Genomic DNA, 22,072 nt, shown 5'->3' with positions numbered 1-22,072 from the left:
AAAAAAGAGACATCTGCATTGAACTTGCCACATGAAATAATTTTAAGAAATTTTGAAGAATCTTCGAAAATACCAATGAAAATTGATGAGCTTATGTTTTAAAGATATTCTATTCATTCTTTTGATAAAGAAAAGAGGCGCGGAATTATCAAACCAATTTTATGCTCGCATGGCGCGGGAGGGGCAGAGAGTTGCTCTTTCTTTTGTTTACAAGTGCTGTGTGAAAGCAAATGGTAGGTGCCCGGGGGACCTAGGCAAGTGAAGGTTACAGGTATGTGCTAGGTAGGTTTCAAAAATCTCAGTCTCATCAAAGATCGCAGAGAAAAATTTCAACTTTTTGCACCTTGAAAGATCGTAATGTCCCAATAAGGGTAAAAAATTAACAAAATTTTCCTTTTTCCTTATCTTTTAATCCCGCTAAGGGTTCGAGAGACGAAGTCGGGCGGTAATTTCCCTAACTCGCACAAAATTGAGTTCCCCATGCGTGTTCGAATAATGGAGACTCCGCTTAAATATCATTGTTCACTTTCTCACCTGATTTTTGGCGCATATAGTTCCATCAACTGGAGGGAGAGACAAATACGAACATCTATTCTTCTGATTCGGTACACGGCAAAACAAAAATCGACAATATTGATCAGGGCTTCGGATCTGAAAAAAAGATGTAACACATTTATTTTCTGCTCAAGATTTTGTACTCTTTCGGATGGTATTAATCATGCATTTTCGTTTATTTCAACCTTTGAAAGCAACAATTTTCTAGTCGTCATTTTCCCTTATCATTTTAGGAGATTTTTCGCATTCTTATAACAAATTTGTAATGGAATCAGCTGGGTTTAGTCCTATAAAATAAGTAATAGTTATACGATAAATATTTTACGAGTTTCGGACTGAGTAGAATAATTGAGTATTTCACGAGAAGTCATGCGATAACTCATTGTCGAGCCAAAAAAAATCCTTATTTTTAAATAGTCTATTTCATTGGAAAATCTTCGGTCATTACATTTAATAAGTTCACTTTTATAAAACAATAAAACAATAGATCACGCTTTTTTGGAAGGGAAAATAAACTGAATGATGGAAAGATGTGTTGTAGGATTAAATAAAATTGTTTTTGGTTTTCGAAAAAATGGGGTTGGGGATTCAGTCTTAAACAAGATCCAAGCAAGCTGATGGCAATAGAAGTCGTGTTTTTTGTGACGTAATTTCTAATCGGAGTCAGATCGGAATCAAACTTTTTATTTGTTACATGGTCAGTTACACTTTGAAACGAACATCCGATTCCGCGACAAAAAGTAACAGACGTTAAAACGCGATAAAAAAAGCGGTTTTCGTTTAACAGGTTAAAAAGCCCTTGACTGACCACGACGCACTACAAGTGGAATTTTCTTAGACCATATCCTTGAAGCTTTACACAATTCTTTAACAGTGGGTGGGCACCTAAAATTGTGCAATACACTATTAAAAGCTACATGTTATATTATCATTTTGTTCCCTCTCCTGCGTAGGAAATTACTCCAAAAAGACATAATCAGTGATCTAAAAAATTACAACATCATCAGAACTCAGTGTAACTATATATTTAATGTGTCATGATTTTCATTTAAGGGGCGTTTAATACACATTAATGGAGTGCTTCAATGCATCTGCCACTATAAATGCTTGACTGAAATAGGGTATCAACATTTCAGCACCGAAAAAACATATTGAACAAGCAGAAAACATTGACGGTTGAGAAAATCTGTGAACATTCTTGGTGATATAAAAGAAAAACCTTTTGGTAGCTTTCAACCAAATAAATATCGGACGTGAAAAAAAAATCTAAATCTCTGGAGATTTAATAACTGGGTTTTACAATCGCATCAGAAAGTAGTTTGTTTTTTTTGGAACGAAGATCCCCATTTTTAGAAAAAGACGAGAACTTTCCCAAGACAGCACAGAAATGCCTGAAAATGTTACTGAAACAAGCTACGAGCGCTACCATATGGCAAATCATCATCGGATAATCCTTATCATTTACAATGTCCTTATCAATGGTGTAGTCTCCATTCTGCTGAATATTTTCGTTATAATCGGATTAATAAAAACCAAACAACTCAGAAGAACTCGATCAATACAACAAGTTTTCGCTCTAAGTATATCAGACACAATTGGGGCAGTATCTGTTACAGTCCTTTCGACCTTACTATTGACTATTTATGCTGGTGAATTCAATCTAGTCTTGGAGATGGTGACTCTGTTTCAGTTGACATTCACGGGACACGTTTCTGGGTTTATCGTTGTTATAATAGCCTCAGGAAGACATGTCGGTGTAAAAAGCATGAGGAGAACCCAAGAGATGCCATTAAAGAAAATGATTTTGATCATGACTGGTGTTGTATCGCTGGCTGTAATGGATGGTGCATTATATGTTATGGCGAGCATTTATCAATTTATGTTTACGGCAAGTTTAATAGTGATGAGTATAGACTGTATATTCTTTCTACTTGCACTCAGGAACTATGTTTCCTTTGCTACCGTACTACAAAGGAAAAGAAGTCGCGCAAATAGTGAGAATTTGAGATCGAGAGCCCGAGACGAGTACGTGATAGGCATTGCGAGGAAGATTTTATTCTCGATGATTGCCATAGCAATCGTTTATGTCACAGGGAATGTTCTGTTTCATACTTTTCATGAAGGTTCCAACGAGATGTGGAAAGGCCATTTCGAGTTTATCCGTTTTTTGGGATACTCGACAATACATACTCACGGTGGAATAAATGCAGCTATTTTCATTTACGGTAATAAGACACTCCGGAGACTGTGGAGGAATATGTTTGGTATGAATAGGGTTGTTTGTGTTGGTTCTGCAAGCGATAAAAAACAAGCTGGCGATACTGTACCACAGAACCCCGTTTTCATAATAGGGGTAACGACAGGTTAGCATTGATGTTGTCACAATTATTATGAGTATATTCTTAGTAAAGGGTTAAAATACTGGTATCGCTTCAAAGGTTCATAACTTTTGATACGTAGTCCAGGCAATATGAACTAACTGATACTTTAGCTTATATTCTATTGAATTTTGGTATCTACGTGAAATTCTGCGTCGACTGTGTACGATTTTGGTATTTGAAGCAAAACTGAGGCCACAGGAGCCTCTGAAAGACAGACTTTCGATAAAGTTCCAAGAACCCATATTTTCAATATCCGAAAATTGCTTGGCAGTGAACCTGTTAACAGAGCTCCATGAAAATCCCCCAAAAACTGTTCCAATGGACTCCAAGGAAAAGCAACAATAAGAACTAATAAAATTATTCACGAGGCCTTGTTAGACTCGTTATTTATGGTATGATGAAATTTCTTTTTTCTTTTAGACTCAAAAAACTAATTCCTAATTTCATTTTTTGCTTTATGAGATTACAACGTTTAGTACGAATAATCGTGTAGGAAGGAAATCACACACATGATGTAATAAACTTCCCTCCTGCATTCCGAGGTGTAAATAAATTGCTCTCACTATCGCTCATGGAATTTGAGTACATTTCCGGAGGACCTATCGTAATTCATTAGAAATTGCCTTCCTTCCTCTACGATTATTAGTACTATAATCGTAAATGATCCTAATAGTGGTCGCATTTTACTATGTATTACAACTAGTGGTTGTACTATATGTCCGTGTCATTTGCTTATGAATAAAAAAGCTTACCCCCAAGCAGCCACTGTACTTTCTACCAAAAGTGTATTTGCATTGTCCATCTAAATTGTGTGTTACTCCAGGAAGATCCAATGCTGATGTGTTGATTTTGGGTGGCTTCTCTTTTAGCAAACATGAAAAGTACCTGCAAAATAGAATTCTTAATGTTAAAGAATTTGTGATATTTTACAAATAATGAGATGGGGTTTCGATTCTTTTTCAAAACAGAAGACATCAAAATATCCAGAGAGAAATAAGAGAGAAATAAATCCCTGCCAATTTTCTTACGATTTTTTTATAGTAACCATCAAACTTCATCTCAAGACTGTGTTTAGATAAATTTACGCTAACAAATATTGATATTTATTTCGGACTAAATTGCCCATCTTCAGGCATAAAATAAATATTTTTCTCTGAAAGAGTAAAGGCCAGTCTTCACTTGCACACGCTGCGATCGCACCTTTTGCCTTCAATCCTTTTTGTTTGGAAAAAAGATTACGTCATAAAAATATAGCATGCGCTCGAAAAAAAGTTGAATACATTTCAACTTTTTTGAACCGTTACGTCTGATCGCGCCAATGAAAGTGTTTCATTTTTCCTTTGACCAGTAGTGTGAAAGCTTTGCTCGGAAAAGTACGATCGCAGCGCAAGCAAGTGGTACCTTAGTGTAGGCCTTAATAGAAGCCTCCAAAAGACAAGTAACTATGCTCTAGTTTAGACGGCCCACTTTTTGCCCTACCTATTCTAATTATGAATTAAAGTAGGCATAGAGTGGGCTGTCTTTTGAGGTCAATGCAAGGTCTTCTTTCAATTTTTTTCCAAGCAAAGATTTTAACTGCCAACATTGTGCCCACTTTCTGCCAACTCTAACAATTAGAATAGGCAGGGCAGAAAGTCGACCATCTAAACTAGAGCTATGACACTGTGCTCATTTTGCGAATTAACTAATGACTTTTTGAATAACTATGATCTTTCTAAGCAAGAAATGTAATAATGAGCCGGCAAACATCCAATCATTTACCGGACGTTTCAAATTTTTTCGTTTCGGACGTTGAAAGAAACCCGTCGTAAATTTTTAAAGAAATACTTTACAGATATTGACCTTATTTCTTTTAATCTACGTTTGATAATACTTCAATTTGTATTTCAATAAGTACATTTAATCTCAAAGACGTTGTTCGTTAAATTATCATTATGAAATAAAATATTACTAGACACGCCCGGTAAATAATTAAAGACCACCTGTAGGGCGTTAAGGGGTATTCAGGTTATTTAAGATCGATTGCGTCGGTGTGGATGATTGTGGAATTGTTCGCTCAATTTAGATTTTTAATGCGTCATCAGTTATACAGTAAAACCTCTAATTAACGGACACTCTAAAAGGCGGACACCTCTGGTTAGCGGACAATTTCATTTTCCCCGGGCCGTTTCCTAGTCAAATCCTCATAAAAAAGTTTCTAAAAGGCGGACACTCAATTAGCGGACCCTCTGATTAGCGGACAAATTTTTTCGCACAAAACCTCTATTTTAGCTCTCCAATTAGCGGACATTGAATATTAAACAGGTCACAGACGTCCAAAATCGAAAAAAAAAATTTTAGATATTTTTATTTCAAGCACTTATTAGTCTTATTATTCAAATTATTTCTACAAATTTCCAGTTTTCCCGCCCTTGACCCATTCAATGAATTTAGGTGGCCCAAAGAAATCATAAATCACTGATTCTTCAAGTCCGTACCCACCACCTCGATTTAACCTCTTGCCAGTCACTCGAGCTCTGTTTTAATAACCTTTCTCTTGTTCTTCTATGGCCTACTGTCTGCAGATAAGTACTTTAGACCCCAATTTTGTGTTTTCGACACCCTGGAATGGCCTAATTTCAAAATTGGAGCTCCGAGGTTCCACTGTACCTCCATCAAAAACGTCCAAAAAGTTCTTGCATCATAAAAAATGTTAAATTTTTAAGAATATTACTATAGTTCAATAACCTGATATTTTGATGTATTTGTCTTCTTGAACAATTGGACCAAAAAAATCGATCGAAGCGGCTGTGTACTTGTGGAGCCATGACACTTCCATGAGCGACATCAACTCCGCATTCATTATGGTCACCATCGTGTGCTATACCAACACTAAAAATAAACATTCAAGATCTAATACCACAATCACAAGCCACGGCTCCGTCTCCCTCCGAAACGAAATAAAGCCATTCTATTGGTCAAATGTAATTTTTACGTCACTTCTAACCAATAGAATGGCTTTATTTCGTTTAAGAGCCGTTGCCTACGAATTCATGATATGTACCACAGGAGAGTCTTCTGAGAACAGAACTTTTAGAATTTTCCACCCAATACGTCACTTAAGCAATAGAAAAAGTGACGTATTGGGTGGAACAAAACAGAAAAGTTGCATAATTTCGTGAAGTCATTGCAGTGGTATTATCATTAATATGGTATACATTTCATTATATCTAATGAAATCTTTTAAGGATAAAAAAACCCTGTTATTTTAATTATTTTGTCAAAGCGAATGCTTCAAGATGTTAGCATCATAAGGGCCATTAGATAACTGAAAAACTCCTTGTGAACACTAAAAAACAAACCATTTGTGATTACATAAAAACATCATATAATATTGTTGTTAATGAATAAGACTTGCGTAGTTTTTAGATTTTAAAGTTTCATGTCGCCTGTAAGAGCGACAATCATCAGCCAAAAAATTACATTAAAAACAAAATTCCAATAGACGGCTTTCGTGATACATCATTTGTTTACTCACGTGCTTTACCGCCCGATTTTTTGGAGGCAAAAATACCATAACATTAGCTGGAGGCAAGCAAATTTTTTGTTTTGACGAAGTCTCTGGTAGGACTTTTGAAAATAAATTTTAGTATGTTTTCTCAGAGGTATATAGGCTTACCATTCATAAATTTCGAAGAAATATGACTGGTAGTTATCAAAAATTTGATTGATATTCACTCGTCTCCATATAAATCGTTGCCTCCAATAATCAAGCGCAATCGCCCACCCACCTCAGTCCGCCCGTACAAAATCAAAACATTGAAACCCGGCTATAGACATAATATCAATAACTTATCATCATGTTAAAACTGACCTGTGGCCGATTTCATGAGCAATAATGAATGAGGTTCTGATTCCAGAATCAAAGACCAGAGCACAACTTTTGTAGTTCACACACATTCTATACAACGGTGTAAATCCTGTGAAAAATTAAAACAGTTTTTATTGCATTATAACTAAATAAGGATAAAATATTAGGGGAAGGGTGATGATTACAATACATGGTAGCCAGGAGAGCAATTTCTCCTGATTTTTGGAAGAGAGTTTTTTTTCTAAATACCATGATTCTGACCTAAATGGAATCATTTAAGGGAGAAATTTATCTGGTAAAGGGCCATTCATCTGAGCCATATTAGTGGGTCAAAATCGAATTTTTTTTCTATTAGAGAAAAATGGTTGTCATATGGACTCCATATCTCCACTTTTCAAATCAAGACACTGGGCACTCCTCTATACAGGTATTTAAGAAAGCATATCCTTTAAAACCCTCTTAACTAATTAATAATTAGCTAGGATCTAGCACAAACTTTTAAGAAAGATTGCATTTTTGGCTTGCCCAAGAAAAAAATATTTCTGTATTGTTACTCTTTCAGAATCTCACCTGAATAACCAAAATTCCTCCTAAAAAATAAGGAAAATATTTTAAGCAAAAATTTGCACTTTTTTTACTTCAAGAGTTGGCTCTGGCAAAAAGCAATATTTCCAAGTGAGGCTCTAGATTGAAAGCCTCGACAAAAGACAACTAGTGTCTTATCAATAATATAGCCCTAAAACCTGATGGCCCCTTTCTTACCCAGCATGACTTCAGAAAGAAAAATGAAGCTTGGTGGAAATTTCTGCTTTTTTCAAAATCCTCAGCAACACATCAAGAAAAAAAAGATTTTTTTGGAGTTGAGAAGATTGTATTTTTAAAACGTTTTAGTCAATACATCATGTAGGTATTGACGTTTAACCTTGGTGTCTCATGGTATCAGAAAAGTCAGTCACAGCCAGATCCTTGGTAGTATTAGTGATGTCAGGGCCAAGGATCTCTAAAAATATTCAGCTAAAATGAGATTTACCTTGTTAAAAAGAGACCAAAGTGGAAATCTAATCCAAGTTCTTTCTTTTTATCATACATAATACGACATGCATCTTTCAAAGACTTTTTAGGATCTTTGCTTTGAATTTTAACCTAGTAATTAAAAAGAGGTACGGTTCATTTAAAATCAGCACTAGTATTGATAAGATAATACCACAAAGAGGTACCCTGAAAAACCTGGGTTATCCAGGTGTCCGTAAATTGAGAAATTAAGAAATTCGTGAATAATCCAGGTTTCTAAAAAAAAAATAAGGAAGGGAAACCGTATCTGCCATGTGCCCCTCCCCTTGCCAAAATTTTCCCCATATTTTTGAGCCACTTGACAAAATTTTCTGGAAATGTCCACAGCGGATGTTTGTTCATTAGTATCCTCCCAAAAAGCAGAAACCGTAAAATCAGTAAATGAAAAATCTGAACTCGTTCTTAAATTGTTTTATTCTTATTTTCAAACCTGAAATTTTTAGATTAACAGAATTTGGAGCAGGGACAAAAAAGCTGAGGAAACGTTTTTAACTTTATTGCCTTCCATTTGTGAAAATAAAAAATTATGTTGTCGTTTCAGTATGTTATTTGTATGTTGAAAGTTCATGGAGCAGATAGGTCAAGACAAATACCAAGGGGATACCTGATTTTTTGCCCAAAAAATTGAAAAAACCTGAAAATACACCCAAAAGGGCAAGGAGAAAAGGATAATTGAAGTAATTAAAATAACCTCTCTATTTTTGACATAGTTGATACCCTCTAGAATGACATGGAATGAAGCATCCAAAGATTTGTCACGAAAAACCAAATTTGTCTTAAAGAGAAAGATAATTTCAATCAAATACATTTTGTTCCTTTGTTCTTAGAAATATTTCATTCCAAAGTAATAAGTTTTCATTAAAACTTTTATTGGCTGGAATAATGATTAATTTTTTGATTACATTGTTACAGATTGAAGAAGAGATAATTGATGTTAGGAGAAAATTATTTCAAATTATTATTTTGAACCTGTGGCATTATCAATAAAAGGCACTTTTAACCTAAATTATTCAAACAAAACCTCCAATTTATAAATGAACACCAAGAGAGTGGTCATAATAGAATTCACCACTTACACCTTTGATCAAGCTATTGATATATTTTTCGGCAGATTCTTTATCAGCATGTTTCTTCATGAAAGAATCGTCAGCTGTAACATGAATTTTGACAAATCTTGGTGTCATTCTGCGGTAGGTAGATTTTGTTTTCTTTCTATGAAATCAATAATTACAAATTAGTAATCAATGTAAATCAGACTAAAGTTTACGGTCTTACAACCTTATAATAATTACAATCTATAATCTATAGATTCATTGTCAAATTTTTGCTCTCTATAATATTCAATGCGATGGTATTATGTTATCTGGTGAGCCAATTCTTTTTCAACTTTTCCACTTTGGACTGAGTTTCGTGGGTTGTAAATTTTGGCTATTATATTATCAGATATTATGAACATTAGAGAAATCACAGTGGCAAAACAGGTTTGCTCATAACAATCGCTGTGATGTTTTATGGGTTGAAATTTTACATAAGTAAAAGTGCATATGTCAATTACACATATGTCTTAGATGTATGCCGGATATCTGCTATTGATTATTGATTATTGTGTGTAGTGTTTAAAAACAAAACCTGTAATAAGGTCATAAGATTGCTTACTGTTTGGTTGAGGTAATGAGCACATCAAAGTTATCTTGCAAATGTTTTGGAAGAATCAACAGGTTATAATTATTGTTCAGAAGCAGTGGGTTTTGGTTCTCATCGTATGCCAGCCAAGTAGTTCCAACTACAGTACGGATAAAATTCTTTTCATTATTTCTTAGCCGTGAAAAATATTGTCTTTTATGTGTTGAAGGGTTCATGTAATACATCTAAGTAAAAGGAAAGAATAAGAAAATAATATCAAATATAGACTTCAAGACAATTTATTGAAAATGACGTTTTTGTTAAGGCCAGATACATTTGAAAAGAGATGCCAGAATAAAAAACAATGCGATATTTTCTAGATGTTTCAGTGTGTTGCTATCTTGATTTATTTCTTATCCAAAAGGTTTCGTTTTTTTCAAATGACTTTTTCAGGAGTTATCTAAATTGAAAATTGCTACTGAAATAGTTTCCAAAATATTTAGTGAAGGTGTCAAAATGCCATTTCTATTTTAAGTGACTTATTTAAACATAAAACTGAAGTTGCTTACGTAAACAACGCCTTCAGCTCTGTTAATAGGTACAATTGTTGCCATTTCGATACCTCTTGCAGATCTGGTGCGTCCTCCTAAAAGAAATTTATTCCTTGATGTAATGAACATGAATTCATAACATAGGTAAAAATTTCTATTCTTTATGGCTCTCTACACCCAGTAAGTAAGTAAGAAGTCTGCAACCGCAGTCGGAGCTGACCCAAAGGCTCCTCTTTAGATAGCTATCTACCCGATGGGTAGGGGAGGGCACCACTCTTTCTCCCTGGATTGCTCCACTTGCCCTTGATCCTTCTCTTAATTGCTGAGCATCAAGCAGAGAGACATCAAGTACCATTTTTGAAATCTTTGGTATGACCCGGCTGGGGGTTGAACCCACAACCTTGAGCACCGCAGCAGGATGCTCTACCACTGCACTAAGGTTGCAGTAATACACCCAGTAATCTCCAATTAAAATTAACAAAGTTAAAGTTGATGCTGGAGATGACTATATTTTCTTCAATATTAAAGTTTGTTTAAAGAATCAGAAAACTAAAATCAACCAAAAAGTATTAATGCGTGCTACCTTTCACAATTTCATTGGAAATAAATGTTGAATAGACAGGAAGCTCATCTTCTGCATTGATCGTTGTTATAACATGAGGAGTGACTGACAGTCTATCTATTGTGACTTCTTCATTTTCATTGAATAAAGGCATGATCATTGATGCTTTAGTTGAATTTCTATTGAAAGTACCAATCTAAAATATAATTTTGGAGTTGTTTTGAAATCATTTATAATGTCAATTTAAAGAAACGCTTTTATAATGATTTTGTTGCCTTTGCTGGAACAAAATCATCAAAATATCGTGACTTTAGAACAACAGGGTTCTATGATCGTTTTCCAGTTTCTGTATGCACTTTTTTTAAATCAAGCGATTTGATTGGTCAAAAACTTTTGAAAATGCAACAAAAGTTCTATTTGAAAATCGAGAATTATGATTGGCTAGAACTTTGTTACATTGGAAAGATTTTAATATGTGCATTTCATGACAGAACCTTATTGACAGTTAAGTGCCTGTTGTTCTAATCTAGCAAAGTCCAAGAAAAAGTTGAACAAAACCTGTAAAGTTTTTTAAACAGATACAGCTCAAAATTATTAGTACAACACATACTATTCCGTTACAAACTGTCATTTCCACTGTTTGTAGTTCTTTAGCATAAACAAAGCCTTCCATGAAGCATGAATCATCCTCCAATATTTTATCATGTCTTGTTCTGAGATTAAAATGGTATACAGTATCGCCATTTTGAACCTGGGCAATAAAAACAATATCAATAATCATTAAATAACCATGTTGAGTCCAGAGAGAGACAATCAAAATTACCCATTATTTTGCTTTCGGGTGCAACAGCATGCTTTCACATTTTATTTACAGTATATGGCCCCCAAAACGGAGACGGCCCCCAAAACGGAGGTTGTCATTAAAATGAGGATTCTGACTTGTAGATTTATCAGAATTAAACGATTTTTGTTTATTTAGAAAGAATGATGGTTATACTAAAAGATGAGCATGTTTTTGATGGATTGAGACAGATTCAAAATAACATATTTGCGTATGAAGGAGATATTTTAACACCAAAATGTGTCATCACAAGCAACTTTAAATACGAATGAAATGGAACGTTCCAGCAAGACGAACGATATGGAACGTTCTTGAACTTTTAGGAACGTTCTAAGAACGCTAGAGAACGTTCTTAAACATTCCTGGTCATTCACTTCCATTTACAAGTTTAAGGATGTCTTAAAACGTTCGGAAGCATTCCTGAACGTTCCATAACGTTCTCGAACGTTCTCAAACGTTCCATAACGTTCTTATTGAGTCAATATTAACCTTTGGACTCAAAAGATCGTTCGCGAGCGTTCCGGGACGTTCTCGAGCGTTCTGGAACGTCTCTGAACGTTCTGGAACATTCAGAAACGTTCAGAAACGTCCCTGAACGTTTTAGAACGATCGAGGACGTTCTGGAACGTTCTAGGAACGCTATGGAACGTTCGTGAACGTTCAGGAACGTCTCAAGAACGCTCCGTTTTATTTGTACTTCAAATCGCTTGTGATGACACAAATTAGATAAAAATTGCATATAACTCACTCCAGCTCCTTGGATATTGAAAATAAGTTATGAAAATGGGGTATAGGAAACTTTCTACACCTAATGCCGTTCAGAAAATGCAGATACATCTGTGACTTTAGAGGATGGGTAAAAGATATAGCATCTTAAAGGTCAACCAGTATTTTGGGACCCTAGAATCAGCATTGATAAAACCGAAAATTCTAAATATGAGAAACAGCAAAAAATCTTGGAATTCCATTCCTATCAGGTTGAGTTAATAGCTTATAACAAAAAATTAACATTATATATAAAAAATTTTGCTGAATCAGCAAAAAATGGCAAATTCTGTCATTTTTCTGCAAAATAAAGGAGAAAAATGCCTTTAAAGCTTAATATTTTCAGTTTCAGTTAAGCTTTTCTTTTCAAATTTTCACACCAGCTTTTTTCCATACATGAATGGAACTATTTCAAAAAGACATTGATTTTCAGAAACTTGATTAAGGCGTTGTTAAATCTAAATTGGTCATTTTGAAAATTTCGAAATTTTCAGTTTGGGGACTTTGCAAAACGAAAATCTTGAATATTTCAAAAAAACATAATTTTTACATCTTTCGGGTCGTAAATTTAAGGGTAAACACAAATATGTTCATAGTTTTCCTCTTTTTCCTTCCCCTATACCACTGGGCTTAATGATTGATTGTTAACTACACCTGCCCGTTTTGGGGGCCCCAAACCTGCATTTTGACAACCAGGGGTATACTGTAAAAAATTTTATCAAACTAATTTATGCCCAAAACCTCTAAAATCACATTTCAAAAACTATGGTCAAAATTTTGTATTACTATCTTAAAGATATCGCGAGAAATCGCTAAAATTGCAAACCTCCGTTTTGGGGGCCATTAGAAAAAAGCTACCTATCTTTAAGCGATTGAAAAATATTGTTGAAATTGAAAATTTTGAAAAAGAACTGTCGGGAAATAAAGTAGAGATATTAAAGTTTTGCATGCAAGAAAAATTTTTGTAAAACGTCTTTTCCTCTAGCTTTGAGAGAAATTTTAAATTTGATCGCCGTTTTGGGGGCCACATACTGTACTGAAAAAATTATGTAGGCTACCTAATATCAACTTTTTTTACTAGAGCTGAAATTTAAGGACAATAAGGTTCAGTGGAAAAGAGCAGATGTATTACTATTGCCTAAGAAAATTTTATATAGTGACAAGATGGACCAACTGTTCTTTGGGAGAACGGTTGTATTGCTTTCAAGGTTTTGCACTGATATTCCTCTATTTTACATTATTGAATTTTCATATTTTTTTCTTCACAAAATCGATTATTGTAATTATAAAAACTTGCTTGAAATTACCCTGATCACTTAAAAAATTTGATATAGTGGCAAGATGGACCTAAACGACTATTTGCTATATGACTGCTGTCTCAAGAAATTAAAATATTGTGATTACCTGGAATGTTAATTCTAATATGTCTTTCTTCGATGTTGCATAGTAAATGTTGGTTGGCAGAACAATAACAGAAACATCTAGTAAAAAAAAATGGTTTAAATATAATGAATAAATGATGAAAGATAGTTTTTGTTTTGAATTTGAGCAAGCTAAAACTCATGATGTTCCTATCCTGAAATTAGATTAAATCAAGGGACACAACTTTGAGGTATGAAAGGGACGAGAAAATATTTTTTCTTTAAATAATCCATTTTCCAAAAGTTCTTTCACTTTCATGTATTGCCTTATAAGTGATGGACCAAGCAAGTGCAGCTGTTATCGCTATTCTTAGGTCTACAGAAAACACCAGCTTTTTTCCAATTCTTGCCTTGATTGCTTAAAACCAAGTCAAACAAGCAACATGCTGAATGGACCTACCTAATGATTGACATCAGATGAAAATAGGGAAAAAGTGACAATAATTGTACAAAAATTCAGAATGGAAAAATAAAGCTTGTGTGTTGAATAATGTAAAATGGTAAAAAGGAATTTCCCCAAATACGAAAATCACTTAAACCATTCAGGCCCAAAAACCTTTTAAGCTGTTTTTGGCCCAATTTGCCCAAAATAATTTTCCTTAAAAATCTGGCTCCGTCACATTTTGGGCATTGCCATTTGCATCATTGTGCAAAAAAATCAGAAAAAAATTATGGAGTCAACATTGAGAAAAGCTATATTTTCTTATTTGGTTTAAAGGGAATTTCCCCAAAATACGAAAATCCGTTTTTTTAAGGCGAATAAGAATTTCCCGGGAAAACCACTCAGTCATTTTTTAAGAAAATCTTGCCCTCCATCTTTGTACAAAAATCAGAAAAAGTAATAACAGGATTTTGCACCAAAGTCTAAAAACCTACCCTATTTTAGGCAGTTTTTGGCCCAAATTTGCCCAAATATATTTTTTTTCGAAAATCTGGCTCCGTCACATTTTTGGCATTGCCATTTTGCATCATTGTGCAAAAAATCAGAAAAAAATAATGAGTCAACTTTGAGAAAAGCTATATTTTCTTATTTGGTTAAAGGGAATTTCCCCAAAATACGAAAATCCATTTATTAAGGCGAAAAAGAACTTTCCAGGAAAAACCACTTCAGCCATACTTTAGAGAATCTTGCCCTACATCTTTGTACAAAAAATCTGAAAAAAGTAATGACAGGATTTTGCACAAAGTCCAAAAAACCCTATTTTTAGGCAGATTTTGGCCCAAATTTGCCCAAATATATTTTTTTTCGAAAATCGGGCTCTGACACATTTTAGGCATTGCCATTTTGCATCATTGTGCAAAAAATCAGAAAAAAACAAAGAGTCAACATTGTTAAAAGCTATATTTTCTTATTTGGTTAAAGGGAATTTACCCCAAAATACGAAGATCGTTTTTTAAGGGCGAATAAGAATTTTCCGGGAAAAACCATTTCAGCCATTCTTTAGAGAAAAAGTAATGACAGGAATTTGCACAAAGTCCAAAAAACCCTATTTTTAGGTAGTTTTTGGCCCAAATTTGCCCAAATAAATTTTTTCTCAAAAATTGGGCTCCGTCACGTTCTGGGCATTGCCATTTTGCATCATTTTTGCAGAAAAAGCTAATGAGCCAATCCTGAGAAAAGCTGGTAACAGACGAACGGACGAACGAACGAACGGACATGGGTTAATAACCGGGGCACCCGGAGGTAGGTCCAAAAAGATTCTGTGAATCTCAACTTTTATTAACAGTGAATGACTTTGCAAACGCTTTAAATAATGGAGATCAAATTGATTTGATTTTGCTCAATTTCAGCAAATCTTTTGACAAGGTAAGCCATTCAAAGCTTTGCCACAAACCTGAAAGCTATGGAGTCAGAGGTAGTCACTGGTTTTGGATAAAATCATTCCTTAGAAATCAAACGCAATCAGACGCAATAAGTAGTGGTTAATGTTAAAGCATAAAGTAAAGTGAAGTTAAGTCAGGAGTCCCACATTATTGTAACAGTATTGGGTCCATTGTTATTCCTTGTATACATCAATGACATTCGTCCATGTGTTCATTCAAACATAGGATTATTGGATTATTATTGAGATCAGCTAATCGACAGTAGAGATCAGCTAATCAGCAGTCGAGATCAGCTAATCGACAGTCGAGATCAGCTATCGACAGTCAATATCAGATTATCAACAGTTTATAAAAAGTAGTGATTTATTTCCAGGCATCAAATGTAAAGAAAAAGGAAAAATGGCCATGAAAATGATCGATTGTGGATAAAAGACAGACTTAGTAGTGTAATAACATTACAAAACAATTGTTATCGATAAGTTGATAGTACCAAATATCTAGATGTCATTCTGAACAAACGATTTGAAATGGAATACACACAATGATATGGTTTGCAAAAAAGGTACACAATCACACAACCTCTTACAGTGTTGTCTGAGAGGATGTCGAAATCCAAATCTTTTGCTTAAAGCAAAAGCCTACAAGACTTACATAAACCAAATCCTCAACTATGCATCTACAGTCTTGACCCCTATCGGAGAGAGCAATCAAGAACTTCCAGACCGAATTGAAATGATACAAAAAAACCTGCTTGTTTTGTTTATGCTGACTGGAATCATCCTTCCAGCTTAAGGAAAATGATTGACTAACTAGAATGAAAAACCCTAGAAACTCAAAGGAAAACTTGCAACCTTACAATGATGCACAAGATCATTCACAAAGCAGTGGCAATTCCCGAGTCTATATTTTCAAACAGGACTAGGTTGCCTAATTGCATTTGTTTTCAACAAATGACAAATCTACAGGGTGCCCTACGAGGTGACACATAACTACCTTTAAATCTGTTTTTTTTTAAATCATTCCCACAGATCAAACTTTTTGCAAAACAAATTTATGAGCAAAGCAGTTTTCCTATATTGTATGCGCACCTTTTAACTTCTATCCCAAGCGAAAATTTGCTATACAAATCAAATCTTCAAAACAGCAGGGATTTTTCTAAGTACTTTTTTACTACCGTATACCGGCAAAAATACTCAATCCAAGATTGAGTTATGAAACTCAATCCGAAATATAAAAAAAAATTTACAAAAAAATGTTTCAAAGCAATTTTCTCAGAAACGCCAATTGTTTGTTTTTAATCAGTATAGAGTAAAGACAACACTACTGGGTCAGAAACCGTTCGATTCGGACACACGGACGCCTTTCCATTCGTGACGAACGGGTTAACCGTTCGCAGCGAATGGAATGCTTTTGCATCCTTCGCGAACGCTCTAAAAAAAAGTTTTATTGAAACTGTTCGCAACGAACGCTTATGCTTTTTAACCCGTTTGTGACGAACGGTCTAAAAAGAAAACCGTTTGTGAAGAACGCTTACGAAAACTTGAGATATGAAACCGTACGCGAAGAATGCTTTTCCGTTTCCCGCGAATGCTTTTAAAGAATCATTCAAAAAACCGTTCGTCACAAACGGTTTAACATACGCAACAAATGGATTTTAATGGGATAAGTTTTCTAAGAACATTTATTTCGCATTTACTTGGATTTTTGGAACGGGGAATGAATCTACTTATTGAGTTACTTCTTTTATTAAAGTTTTTTTCAAAATGATAACTTAATAGAAGGGGTCGAAATTGAAATAAAAGTCATTACAGATTTACAGCAAAATTGCTTTAAAAAACTATTCGGGGTCGATGAGGTATAACGAAACTTCAGGAACTTTTCTTTTCAAATCAAATCTTCATTCCGTCTAGAAAGTCAAAACATTTGAAAAACAAAATCAGACTATTTAAAGTTAAAAGAAATACTTTGAAGATACCCCTGTCCTACCACGAATAATCTTTTAGAGAAAACCTGTATTAGAATAACCTAATAAAAAATGAAGTTTGGTATAGATACCCCTGTCCCACTCATTGAAATTCTTTATTATTATTTTCAACAATGCAGGACTGCAATCGGACATTATGTCCGACTGAAATCAAATCCAGTCGATAAAACTTAAAATCCTCTCGGTCATTCATTCGTCGGAATTTTTCAACTAGCTGAATATATTTTCTAACCTCGTTTTAAGCTAGCTTTTGAAAGTTACACGTAAAGCTATAGATAAGAGTGACCTTGGGACAATACTCGCTACAGTAATAGAGAAAGTGGTTAGTTTGGTAAAAGTGAACTTAGAAACACTCTTAAAAGTTACAAAGAATAAAGCGATTTGATAAAAGTGATCTTAGAAACACTCTTAAAAGTTACAAAAAAGCGATTTGATTAAAGCGATCTTAGATACACTCATAAAAGTTACGAAAAATTACGAAAAAGCGATTTGATTAAAGCGATCCTAGAAACACTCTTAAAAGTTACGAAGAAGCGATTTGATAAAAGTGATCTTAGAAATACTCTTAAAAGTTTCGAAAAAAGCAATTCGATAAAAGTGATCTTTGAAACACTCTTAAAAGTTACAAAGAAAGCGATTTGATAAAAGTGATCTTTGAAACACTCTTAAAAGTTTCGAAAAAAGCGATTCGATAAAAATGATCTTTGAAACACTCTTAAAAGTTACGAAAAAAGCGATTTGATAAAAGTGATCTTTGAAACACGCATAATTCGATAAAGAATAGAGTAAGAGACAGCGGGGTGTATGTGAGATTTGTTCTTGATGAAATGAATTTTTAAGAGAATCCTCATTATTACTTGTAAATTCTTTTGTAGATTTTTTCATTAAAAACAGATTTGTTGTTATTCCTTCTTTCGCTTTTGCCACAACTCTTTCTATTTACCTAATCGGCCCTTTTTACGCCGGCCGCCCTTATTGGCGTTATTTTTGGGCTCGTGCGTGGCGTGATTAAGGGCCGGCGTTAAAAGGACCGGCGTAAAATGGGCCAAAATCTTTCTATTTTCACTTAAGCGGTGTTAATGTATTCACGTTTTGTTCTTGTTTAAAGCAATCCTGGGCCAAATTTGGAGTAAAAAAATTTCTTAGCGGACTCCGCCCCCTAGAACCCCAGCGCCCCCAGACCCCCAGCTATAAATCGCGCTCGCTTCGCTCGCGTTTTGTGACGCTTCTGAAACTCAATCTAATTATACAAAAACGGTAGTAGCTCAAAGTGCTTGAAAAAATCCCTGAAAACAGTGATTTTGTCGAATCATTTTGAATGACTTTGGTTGCAGTCAAGGAAATTTTCTCAGTTTGACAGATAGGACTGTGAAAAATGCCGATTTAAAGTGGTAGGAGTGAAGGTCAAAAAAGTTAGCCGAAACACAGATCCAAATACTACGCAGACACGCATCTAGACAGTGGTCCTGTGGTTTTGAATGTTTGATTTGCCATTATATGGAAAGAAATTTGATTCAAATGGTGATGGCAATGACTTGTCTTCATCCTAGACCCAGGTCCTAGACCTTTTAGAGCAAGAATCAAGTATTGAAAGGTCAATCAATGAGGAGTTTTTTACCCCATTGGGCATGAAGAAGAGTATTCTTTGTCTCAAGAAAGTAACCGCTCCTTCTATAGCAACTCTGCTGTTTTTGAGCCAATCAACTAAGAAATTGCAGGCAGTAAACACTGAGGAAAATTGTGTGTGTCTAAATCTAAATCTGTAACTCTGAAATGAAAACTTGGTAAGAAACAAATAATTTTTAAATTTTTGTTTCTGATTTGTTTTGTTTTGATTTTTGAAAAACATCCAAACAGCTGATTCGAATAAAAATGTTTGAATGTTTGACTGGCGTTTAATTTTATTAAGGCACCATATAATTACATTAGAACAACTAGAAGGAAAGAACATTGCGCAGGTGGGGTGATTGTGTGGCGTTTTAGGCGTTAAAGGCTTACAATCATGTCCCTTTATGGATTTTTAAAGTTCCTCTCATCTTGCTAGCAACTTGCGAAATTAAGTGGATCGCTTCGCAATTCTTATAGAATTGAATCGCAATCAAATATTACCGACAGTTGGTCTAATTTCGACACCCTTCTTTAGAGATAGGAACAATAGAAACTGAGGAAGGTCGGAATAGCTGATTGACTTTGACTAGCGAGCGCGATGAGAGTAGTCTATCAGTGATTTCGACCTTCTTATTATTCCTATCTATAAAGATGATGTCGAAATTAGAAGACGGATGTCAACATTAGACCAACTTACGGTACCCAGGATTTCCCGTTTGATTGCTTCGACTACGTTTGATTGTATTCGATTACGTTCGATTAATTTAGATTTTATTCGCTTTCGTACGATACTTTAGCGCTCGACCACCCACGCTAAAAAGCTCTAACGGAGTGATCCAATTTAATTCAATCACAATCAAACTCGTCGAACACAACGGCAGTTGTTCGATTGACACCGTCTGGCTGTGCGCACTGTCTGGGGACTGGGACTGTTGCATATCTGGTCTGTATTTTCACTTACTGTAAAATCAAAAGAGAAATCGTGTATTTTTTAATATGTCGTTCCTTAACTCAAATAAAATAACCTTGGAGTTTCGGTGAAATGGTGGCCAAATTGCTGTCCCATGTTTTGACAGATAGTCCCAAGTTAGAGCAGTTGACGGTACAGAAACAAAACCTCTGCGATGAAAAGTATGATATGACAACACTTCTCTCATGGATGGACTCCCCTCTTTCTCACCCCGCACTCCCTCACAGCAGTGATTTGATAAATCTCAAATCAGAAAAGACAAGAACAAGAGACTCTCTACAGCAATGAATTTTAAAATTAGACAAAGACATCAGGTCTGTGTACAAACTAACCTCACACCAAGAGCTAGCTACGCCCAAAAAACTTGACCAAAGCAAAGCACCCACACAAAAAAAGTTTTGACCCAAGTAACTCACCTATGCAAATTTATCATGAATGACAAGTAAAATGACAGTAAAAAGATAAGTCTTCTTTTTATCAGAACACCTGGAAGGACTTTCTTACTTTCTTGGTAATGGTAATTTTGAGTTTTGAGGTGAATTCCTCCGCCAGGGTCCGCATCTTGTAACGTTAATCCTTTTCGCGCCATCACGTGTGTTGTTTTTTTTTATAATGGCGGCATAAAAGACGGATAGACTTGGTTGTGGAGCAAGTACAAAAATGTACAGGATGGAAAAAACGCGCGAAAAAAAACCAAACATGCTTTTTCCGAAAAGCATCATTGTTGGACAACAAAAGAAAATACCTTGTAATGTTTCAATCAAATCTTCTGCTTGGATCTACGAGTACGATGATAAAGAAATGAGTTATTACTTTTCTGCGAGGACGACGAAAACCTTGAATAAAACCATTTACGGTCTGGTGGGGGTCTGGTCTTAAAAGTATCTTTATTCTAATATTCGTAAATTTTAAAACAGTAGTATTTTTGGAATTGGCAAAACCAATCACAATATGTGAAGATATGTGCAAAATGAAGACTAATACTGTAAGCTTAGAAATATCCCGGCCAGCTCTTCAAGTTTGCTTAGTAATAGTAGAATATTTAAACCAAATCAAAAAATGTTTTGAGCGAGTTTTGAGTAAAGACCAGCAAAAACCTTAAACTTCGAAATAAAAACAGCTTCTTACATGAACTGCAGCCATAAAACATAATGAGATTAGTTTCCAATTAGTTTTTTAATCCATCGCTGTAAAGAGAAGTCAAGTAATTTCTCATTACCTATACTAATTTTAATATTTGTTTTCTAAAAGTAAAATTTCCATAATGTTCTTTAACGAAATGACAAAATATACGACGGCGATATGATACTGAACATACGCATTAACCACGCATGTACCATTCAGACAGTTTTGATCCGAGAAAAAAATCCCTTTCCTAGCTCTGGTATAAGTTTTACTACAATACATTAAAACAAACACTCGTTTTTTCTACTGTACAATTGACACTCTCTAATTCGATGTTCTGCTATTCGATAAGCTCCCTTTTTCGGTGAAAATCGAATACACCTTTTCGACCGTAGCCGCCAATTTGCCGTGCGGCCATTTTTTGTCCGTTTAACCACCCTAAACCCTCCCAGTCTTCATTTGTACCCATATACAACAGAAAAAGGTGTAAAAAAGGATTGGATCGAGTTTAGGGGAATAATCAAATAATAAAGTGGCACGCGCCTGACTGTGCGACTACGGTCGAAAAGGTGTATTCCCCTTAAAAATCAAATTAGAGAGCGTCAACTGTATTGTAGATTTCAACCTGTTCAAGAGGTATCTATTACACTAGATTACTTCAACCATTTGTGAAGGTTTAAAGTATCTTACTACCTTACTACAACAATATATTACGTAAATTTGATCCAATGTTTAGGTTACGTGATGCGATACTTCTTTCAATGATATTTTTTCTTCTCACCTATGAAATGTTATAACTTTCTTAGCAAAACAATAACATGGAATAACGGTTATAAACGTAGTTTTAATGTAAGCAAAAAGGTGAACCTCCTTCTCTACTCTCCTCACTATTGTTTGAGTAATATTTTATTACCTCTAAATAGCAATGATTTGATGTATGC

At 34.8% G+C, this 22,072-nt stretch overlaps 1 protein-coding gene across 2 annotated transcripts in view; it reads right to left on the bottom strand.

Annotated features, from left to right (window-relative positions):
- Window positions 1-21,195, bottom strand: part of LOC136804131 (A disintegrin and metalloproteinase with thrombospondin motifs 2-like) — a 54,038-nt gene extending 32,843 nt beyond the window's left edge. Inside the window, exons 1-15 of one of the 2 annotated variants that reach the window (XM_067060868.1) lie at window positions 21,135-21,195; window positions 20,752-20,785; window positions 13,604-13,680; window positions 11,204-11,344; window positions 10,615-10,789; window positions 10,050-10,126; window positions 9,514-9,725; window positions 8,934-9,069; window positions 8,549-8,632; window positions 7,817-7,929; window positions 7,357-7,376; window positions 6,790-6,895; window positions 5,664-5,807; window positions 3,689-3,821; window positions 535-651 (exon numbers count right to left, since the gene is read on the bottom strand). In XM_067060868.1, coding sequence (XP_066916969.1) covers window positions 535-651; window positions 3,689-3,821; window positions 5,664-5,807; window positions 6,790-6,895; window positions 7,357-7,376; window positions 7,817-7,929; window positions 8,549-8,632; window positions 8,934-9,069; window positions 9,514-9,725; window positions 10,050-10,126; window positions 10,615-10,789; window positions 11,204-11,344; window positions 13,604-13,680; window positions 20,752-20,785; window positions 21,135-21,149 — 1,584 coding nt within the window. In that variant the 5' untranslated portion in view covers window positions 21,150-21,195. The remainder of the gene's footprint in view (window positions 1-534; window positions 652-3,688; window positions 3,822-5,663; window positions 5,808-6,789; window positions 6,896-7,356; window positions 7,377-7,816; window positions 7,930-8,548; window positions 8,633-8,933; window positions 9,070-9,513; window positions 9,726-10,049; window positions 10,127-10,614; window positions 10,790-11,203; window positions 11,345-13,603; window positions 13,681-20,751; window positions 20,786-21,134) is intronic. The other variant, XM_067060869.1, reaches the window with a different exon arrangement.
- Window positions 21,196-22,072: the final 877 nt, after the last annotated feature.

The sequence above is a fragment of the Clytia hemisphaerica genome, unplaced genomic scaffold (genome assembly GCF_902728285.1).
Source record: "Clytia hemisphaerica strain Z4C2 unplaced genomic scaffold, Clytia hemisphaerica genome assembly, whole genome shotgun sequence".
NCBI lineage: Eukaryota > Metazoa > Cnidaria > Hydrozoa > Leptothecata > Clytiidae > Clytia > Clytia hemisphaerica.
The sequence above is the reverse complement of the archived record's forward strand: the minus strand, read 5'-3'. Positions and strand labels throughout refer to the sequence as shown.